The sequence below is a fragment of the Rhamphochromis longiceps genome, linkage group LG23 (genome assembly GCF_057381845.1).
Source record: "Rhamphochromis longiceps isolate RC_006_pf linkage group LG23, R_longiceps_female_GT1.1, whole genome shotgun sequence".
In the NCBI taxonomy this organism is placed as follows: Eukaryota; Metazoa; Chordata; class Actinopteri; order Cichliformes; family Cichlidae; genus Rhamphochromis; species Rhamphochromis longiceps.
The window spans coordinates 6,964,585-6,973,041 of record NC_140578.1 but is presented as its reverse complement, the minus strand read 5'-3'; the positions used below and the strand labels follow the sequence as shown (position 1 = coordinate 6,973,041).

The 8,457-nt window shown below is 43.5% G+C and overlaps 1 protein-coding gene across 1 annotated transcript; it reads left to right on the top strand.

Annotated features, from left to right (window-relative positions):
• The first annotated feature begins 737 nt into the window (after positions 1-737).
• On the top strand, positions 738-7,537 carry myoc (myocilin). Its single transcript, XM_085397773.1, has 5 exons — positions 738-1,703; positions 4,386-4,451; positions 4,528-4,620; positions 6,116-6,327; positions 6,415-7,537. The coding sequence occupies exons 1-5, from the start codon at positions 1,208-1,210 to the stop codon at positions 6,994-6,996; spliced, it is 1,449 nt and encodes a 482-aa protein (XP_085253899.1). The 5' UTR covers positions 738-1,207; the 3' UTR covers positions 6,997-7,537.
• Positions 7,538-8,457: the final 920 nt, after the last annotated feature.

Sequence of the window (8,457 nt, the reverse complement as noted above, 5' to 3'; positions counted from 1 at the left end):
GATAAAGGTAAATGTGTCAAGTAAGTATTACCAGAAGCAGTATTACGTCTGCATGTCTTATCTTGTTTACTTTCTAGCTGACTGGCTCTCCTTTTCCCTCTTTTCCCTTTGGCATCCCTAAAGTAGACGATTTAGGCATCAGAGTGATCTGCCAGGTCAAGAATTGAGAACATAGAAAAGTAAGGAGGCATGAGAATAAGAGTAGGAAAGGAGCCAGGAGAGATTCAAGAAATGCAAACAAAGGCAGGATATGAAGGTAAGCTGAGAGCTGTAAAGATTAGTTTCGACTGGAAAGTATGTTTATCTGCACCTGGAGTGTTTCTCTTTCAGATCTTTTATTCTGGCTCTCTAAAGCTATCCTCGTATCTGATAACTGTAGGAATGAGTCACTACAGGCAGTGTGTCAGAAAAGACAGAAACAAATCCACTCAGGCAACAAGTGCTGGGAATTTTCACTCATGGGGATCAACGTCAGGTATCCAGTTGTCAAAGGACTTATAACCTTTGACCACTCAGGAGGACGGCTCTTACTTGCCGATTGCATCACCCCCGCCCCCCCCCCCCCCTTCCAATTTGGGAAGGGAACACTGTCTTCTCAGAAGGTAATTGTATCCAACAAGGACAAGCTTTCCCCTCTATTATTGACCGAAATGTCAAGCAAATCGCCTTTGACACACAGGATGAGGCATATTATTGGAGGCTTTTACACAATAAAAGGTATAATTATAGCAGTAATTGAAAATAATGAAAAGACAGCAAGCTGTAACGTCTGATTCCTAAATCTGTAAGCATAAACAGCTTGTGCATGAATGAGACTTTTTTTTTCTCAAAACAACCAGTATTTCTTTACTTTCTTTTTCTTCCCTCCCTTCTCTTCCTCCCTCCTCTACACCTCTCCTCTCATCTCCTTTTCATTTCCCTCCTTTCGTCCCCTCCAGAATGTATAAATATCTGTGAGCTGTCGGGGGAGAGCTCAGTGTTGCAGACCTGTTTATAGAGGAGAGACAGAGGAGAGAGCAAGAGTGGGAGGAGAGGGGCAAAACTGCAGAAAAAGAGAAAATACCTGAGGGAAGACTTAAAAAAAAGAAGAAGAAAGCCATCAGTTGAAATTAGGAGTTGCGAAAGGTTTAGGATAATTCCACAATAAATCCAAGAGTGGGCAAAAGAAAGAAAAAGTTTTTAGAGTTAACTGTGAGCTGTCTCAAACATGTTTGCTCTACTCTCATTCTGTTTATGCGGTCTTCTGATGCGAGGTGAGGCACAGGACAGAGCTACTCTGTGGAGGGGAAATGACCGAGGTGGGCGATGCCACTACACCTTCACGGTTCCTAGCCCTGTTGAGTCCAGCTGCCCACAAATTGGAGGTCCGGAGGTGGAAGGACTGAAGGCCAGACTCAACCTATTGGAGGTCCTGGTGTCCCAGCTGAGTGCAGGGGACTCTCGGCTCCCAGGGGTTCAACAAGGGTCTGGAGCCAGAGTTCAGTCTGAGCTGCAGGAGGCACTGAACCGGGCTGTTGGAGAGAGGAACCTGCTGCAGAGCGAAAAGGAGCACCTAGAGAGGGAACTGAATGGGCTTCAGCTTCGAATGGAGGAGATGAGGAGGGAGACAGAGAGGCTGAGGAACAAACCCTGTCCTCAACAGACACCCATGGTCCCACCCAGCCCCACTCTGCAGGACAGGGTCTCAAAAAGACCTGGTAGTGGTAAGAGAACCACCACATACTTACGTGCAATGCTTAATAACATTTGCAAATAAAAAAAGAATATCTTTACTTGACAATATCCTATTTTTATCATCAAATTAAAGAAATCTACCAGGTCATTTTATATCTACATCAGTAATTAAAATGCACAACAGAAGGAGCTACTGTCTGCACACAGGCTGTCATTTAGTTGAAATATATAATGAGCGTTTCAGTGAAGAATATTGGGTGCATCAGAGCAGCGAAGGGATGACACAACAAATTCTTCTATGTAGAGTTGCACAAAATACCAAAGCACTGCTCATGTATGTGGATCGTGTGGAAGTCTGTTTATGGTCACTGCTTAAATCATCAGTGAGTTCATGTTTTAATGATTCACACCTGTTTGCATGCTGTTAATGTTTTGGTTGCCCCTTTTGTCTGCAGCTACACTCAGCTCAGGTTTCTGTGCTTCCCACTTCCTGCACTGCATTTAGGGATGATAAACACGCAGCCCAGAGGGGGTCAGCTTAGTATTTATGGGCAGAGGTTGCTTTCTTTATGACTGGTGTTTCCCTCTGCATGGCAAGAAGTGTGCGAATAGCTCTGCTGGGGAGGGAAGGGGGACTGAAATGTGATGCACTCTCTGGAAGCGGTTGTTCCTTTGCCCAGATCTCATCTGAGGGCTTTTGATGATAGCTGGTGGGCTGGGATTGTTGAGGATGTGGGTCTGTGGCCAAGAACAGGGGTTAGAGGGCTCCACGGAGCTTAGAAGTTATCTTAGAGCCACTGAGGTTATAAGTGGCCAAACACAAGTAGAACTGACATGGCCATAATATTGTTGGTAAGCACTCTCTTCTTTTTTTCTACGCCGTCACTCCGTCCACCCTCCTGGCTCTCATCGTAAGTTGCTTTTAAGGCTGAGCTTGCCATCAGCAGTAAATCCTGCTTTTCTAATTCCTGCCAGACATCCCTACTCCCTGTGCATCAGGAGAGCTTATAAGCTCTATCTCCTGCATACTCCAGGCTATCTGCTGAGCTCCTCATGTTTGCACCTGCAGACTGAAATACACAGAGAGGCTCCCTCAGGGTGACAGGCAGATGTCGAATAGATCAGAGTCTGAGGAAGACATGCAGGAGGAGAGAAGAGATAAATGTCAAACCAGGTTGTGTTTAGGAGTAAGGAAACTCTGACAGGAACATTTTTTTATTGTTTACAACCCATGCAGTGGTTATGATCTCTAGTAGTAGTTGCCACTCAAAATATACGAGCCGCACTGTGTAATGTTATTCTAGGTCTTATAAAAAGATATTCACATAGAATTTACACTGGAAGTGATAACACAAACCTTTTTTAAGGTAGACAGCTGAACTAAGATCCAAGAAAATCAAAGTTTACAACTTGAAAATGGTGGAAAATCGATGAAGCCAGTAGAAGACAAGCAGTAGAAGTCAGATTTATATAGAAAAAGGTTATTTTAGTTTTAAGTCACAGGAGAGGAATAAATACAGTCTGCTTCATTGTCTTTTAGAAGAGTTTCTTCAACTTCCTGAATGTGCAGCCAGCAGGATTTGCAGTAGTAAATAATATTTGCAAGATGCCTCAGGCACAGGGCTTCACATGCAACAGGTAGAGGAACTGCAGCTTAAGAAAATCTTCTGTGTGGTATACTTCAAACACTGACTCATGAGTATACAGGAAGAATAAATATCCAGATGCAAAATGTTTACAGCAGCCGAGCCGAAGTCTGCTAGCTGGGGTCAATTAGACTCCTCCATCCTCACATAAATCCTCCGGCGGGAAATTGAGGTTTATGGTATTTTACTCAGTGACATCCCAAACAAAAGAGGCAGGATATGAGGGCCCATATGGCAATCACTGCCATACACACTAGGGAAAAGACAGTAGGAGAATGTGGCTGTTTACCTGTGATGATGATAAATGGCTGTTACTCTGTGGGACTGTCCTCAGAGCAGAGGCAGACATTAAACTTCCTGCTACAGTTAAATCACGACTGGTGCTTTTGCTTTAAAAACCTTTAATTTTTGGGAACATTTGGGAACGTTTTTTACAACACAACTGTTGTTCGTCATTTACCATCCTTCTTCCCGTCTTTATCATAAATCAAGATTTGCTTCCAGATGAAAATGTTCTCTGCATCATTAGGCTTGATTATGAAAAGCACGGCTTTCACATGCTCACACCCATGCAATTAGTCCCAGAGGACGGCCATACCCAGACATAGACTGCGTATCATTTTTTTTCTTTTGTAAACATCACCGTGTTTACGTCTTCAAGTTTCTGAGGGGTACACAGTTTGCAGTTATTGTTTGACATTGTTTAGGTTTGAGTATTTCATGAAGGAGAGAAAAGGAGAGAAAAGGAGAAGAGAAGAGAAGAGAAGAGAAGAGTGATATAGGGGAAGAAGAGCAAAACGGGTGGTTTGAAGTTGAGCTGACGGTGGGGTGGAACGGGGTGTCAAGTGTGTTGACTTGTGTGTTATGTATGTGTGTGTTATGGTCGGTCAATCTACCGACTGTCTGACTCCAGAGCAGCTGGGAATCCATTTAGGGGTGTTTCTTTTCTGCTGTCAGATTCCCTGCTGTCATTGATGCCATAGACATATTTGGGTATACATAAACTCTCTCCAACTACAAGAAAAGTGTGCAACAAAAACCTATGATGTGCCTGTCTGTGTTTAGGGTTGAATCCGATGTCTCGCCTCATAACCAGACCCAGCAGGCAGGAAGACAGCAGCAATTTGAGAGGTGAGATGACTTTTCTGCAGAACTTTCACTGTCTCCTGTATCTTCTTCAGCTCACCCCAGGTCTCTCTCTGTTCAGATTCAGCATGGCAGTATGGAGCTCCGGGCTTTCAGGAGCTGAAGGCTGCCGTGACAGAGGTACCCGCTCCAGGTGGCAACGAGGACAACACAGGTAGTTGGATGGTGTATTTGAACTGAGGCTTATTGCTATTTATGGAATCACAAATAGAGACCAGTAGATACATATTGTCTATACACACCAATTAAATGCATGTTGTGCAGTACTGAACTACTAGTTGCAAAATGGAATAATGGAAACAAATATTTTACAGTTGTACGGTGGGTCATTTAAAAAGTGGTTTTCTTTAAAATAACTTACTTGTTCCTAAACGGGACTCCTTGAACATGTTTGTGCCTTTTGAAGAGTTTTAATACCACAATACTTATTATTTATTTCACTTTTATTGTTTTTTTTAAATTTTTGTTCTCTTTCTGTGTCATTTTTATCTCAGTGAGATATTATTTAACTTTTCCACCTGATATAAACTATATTGTTATAGGTTGTGTTTAATGTTTTGTCTCCTTTGGTATAATATTTTAAATTAACCTATGAGATCCTGGTGTTGGTCTTGTGCACCACTTTTGTGAGACTCTAGTCTAATTAGCAGGTATGTGTGTCTGTGTAACACACCCATACAGATTATACTGTAGATTACTAGAGATGATATTGTAGCACTCTACCCTCTCATCCTCTCATCCCGACATGGTCACTCCTGACTCCAGAAAAACACGGTGCTCATAAACCAGTGGATGATGTCACCATGACTACGTTTTATAAGGTTTATAGTACAAACACACCAGTATGACCCTTTAAAGTGTCCAGTTTTTACAGCTCCTACTTCCCTCCCTCCCTTCACCCTTCTCCCCGTGCATCCATCTGACTTGCCAAACATGACACTCGCCCCCCCACCTCTGCTGACAGTCTCAAAGCAAATACTACTATTAATACTGGGGCATTTGGGGTGAGAATACCACAGTCATGCCTGTCTGTAGGTATGAGCGCAATCCTGAGTTTCATATTTGTCTTCTAAGTGTAGAGGGAAAGCACCTCTAGCGATGACACGCTTGAACCTTCCCAAAGCCACGTCACCGCTCATTTCTGGGCTAGTTTCTTTTTCATGGACATCATGAAAATACACATGCAGTCAACACAGATAGTCATTAGATCTTAGATGAGGCCACACTAACCAGTATATTTATAAGACATACTCCTATTTAACCTTAAATCCGGCTTTACTTCCTGAACCTGAGAGCAAGGGTGTATTTAAGGAAGTGGTAAATATACAGCCTGCCTTATCGTTTTCCAAATAAGAGAAGCATAGAGTTCCCGCGCAGGATGAGTCGTACTACAGCTGCTGCTGCTCTGGTCATGGTGACTCAGGCAAAGTTGGACTTGTTGTCGAGTTGCATCTCCAGACCTGTTGTCTGCTTCCATGAGGAGAAACCGTGACCTCGATCAGATTCCTGTCGTCACCCCTCAGTCATGCGCATGTAGATCTCCTCGTTTGAGCCACCTTAAATGATCCCATGGCCTAAATGTTTAACTATCAGGGAACATTTGTGTTTTTTGAGAAAATAATAGTAATTTCTATCCTTCCTGTTTGCAGGATGTGGGGAGCTCCTTTCAGTTGGTGAGCCGGTAACTCACAGGAAAGCTGATAATATAGCAGGTAAATATGGTATTTGGATGCAAGACCCTGAGGCTGTTTCTCCTTACGGACCCAACATGCTCTGGCGCATTGATGCCATTGGTGCTGAGGTCAAGCAGATGTTTGGGTATGAGGACTTGGAGCAACTCTCTAAAGGCTTCCCATCCAAGGCAGGTGTCACATGGTTGATGTTCAGGATGGAACACATCTTTGATCTTAATTAAATCTTGATTATTGTTCTTGTTTCCCCTCGGTAGGTCCTGCTGCTGCCGGAGTTGTTAGAGAGCACTGGTGCCACTGTGTATAGAGGTTCCCTGTATTATCAGAGACGCAACAGCCGCACTCTCATCCGATACGACCTGGCTTCTGAGAGCGTCGCAGCTCGCCGTGAGCTTCCTCACGCTGGCTTCCATGGCCAGTTCCCATACTCCTGGGGAGGCTACACCGACATCGACTTGTCTGTGGACGAGAATGGGCTGTGGGCCGTCTACTCCACCAATAAGGCCAAGGGAGCAATCGTTATCTCACAGCTGGACCCAGAAAGCCTGGGGGTGAAGAAGAGCTGGGAAACCAACATCAGGAAGAACTCTGTGGCCAACTCTTTCATCATCTGCGGCAAGCTGTACACCGTAGCTAGTTATGCATCTCGTGAAACCACCATCAACTACATGTACGACACCAAAACCAGCCAGGGGAAGAACCTGGCCATCCCCTTCAAGAACAAGTACGGCTACAACAGCATGATCGACTACAGCCTGGCTCAGAGGAAGCTCTTTGGTTGGGACAACTTCCACATAGTGTCCTATGACGTCAGGCTCGGGCGCCAGCAGGCCAACTGAGGCCAGCACGAGAGTGACTGCTGAAAAGTGACATTTGCTTGGCTGTTCCCGCTTCAAAGACTCACAGCTTTAGAGCATGAGTGGCAGCAGTTGTTAGAAACCTAACACCTTCAGTATCCATGTGTAGAGGAGCCTAACTACCAAACTTAAAAGTGAGATGAAAACATCTGAGGAACAGTGTTCCAGGCAGGTGCTTTTTTCCTCAGATGTGAGGAGCTTTGGCTGTGGTATGGTCCACAAACATGTTTTTAGAGGAATTATTTTTGTACCGCCTTTAATCCAGATGTATAATTTTGTTGTTTTCTTGTTAAGCTATGTATATTTGAGGTTGAAAGAAAAGAACACAGAATTTTTCTATGTGGAATTAAAAATATATGACAAAAACTCCTGTGGTACTACATACACCCTATACAGTTGTTTCACCAGTCAACATCTTTTATCAAATAAACTGCGCTCTTACTTACTGAATAATGCATGTACTTGTACAATGTAGTCAAAATAATGATGTAATGTTCAAAATCATCATGAAATAAACCTGAATTAGAAAGTCTGAGTGATTATTTGTTATCTTAAGATGTTGAGACGTTCAATTTTTAAAGAAAAGCCAAAGATTTAATGCAATTTCATCGCTTTCTAGCTATTAAAACTAGATTGATTAAAAATAAAACAATTATTCTGATCAAAGTATTGCACATGCTCACTTAAACGTCAGGGGTATAAATCTATCCAGGTAGGGAGCAGAAACCACTGTGAATCCATTTCACACCCAGTCTCCCAGCACAGTTTCAAGAGTGTGGAGAAGATACCATGAGACAGGTCTTTTATTGCACCCTCTTCTCACCACCAGGACCATGCAGCTCGACTGGCATGTCCCAACTTCTTCCAGCTCCCCCAGGATGACACATACACAGGCACTGCAAAGTTTGTCGTCTCTCCCAAAACAGTCTCAAGAGTGTGGAGATGGGGTGTTACATGATGGCACCTGGACAGGGCCGCATAAGGACCAGCATATGCTCCTTTGTGCAAGGAAGAACAGAAGCACTACCAAATTATGTCCAGAGGGCTACTGGTGGATATGTCCAACTAAACGGTTAGAAATTGATTCCATAAGGGTCTCATCGGGTTCTGCAATCCTTTAGTGAGACTTGTGTTCACAGCTGTAGATTATGCAGCTGAACTGGTATCTGCCAGAGAACACCACTGTCGACTTCACAGATGACAGCAGTTTAACCCAGAGCATCTGGTAGACGTTAATAAGTTGCCAGTTGAGCTGCTGCTCGCCACTTTCATTTGTACCAAAGCAGGTAGAATGGACAGCTCGATATCCCTGAAGTATAATATATGTTCAGCTGAACAGGTGTCTAAAGTCGTTGTTGGTAACACAGCTAAAACGGAACTGTTGTTTTTAGCTCATAAGCTGAGGTTTTCAAATTATATGGTTCAGGAAATATTACTTTAATA

Excerpts from the sequence above, each read along its gene's own strand:
- myoc (XM_085397773.1), top strand. The coding sequence starts at position 1,208 with ATGTTTGCTCTACTCTCATTCTGTTTATGCGGTCTTCTGATGCGAGGT. Across the intron at positions 4,452-4,527 it reads AGACAGCAGCAATTTGAGAG|ATTCAGCATGGCAGTATGGA; the intron begins GTGAGATGACTT and ends CTCTCTGTTCAG. Across the intron at positions 6,328-6,414 it reads CTAAAGGCTTCCCATCCAAG|GTCCTGCTGCTGCCGGAGTT; the intron begins GCAGGTGTCACA and ends TCCCCTCGGTAG.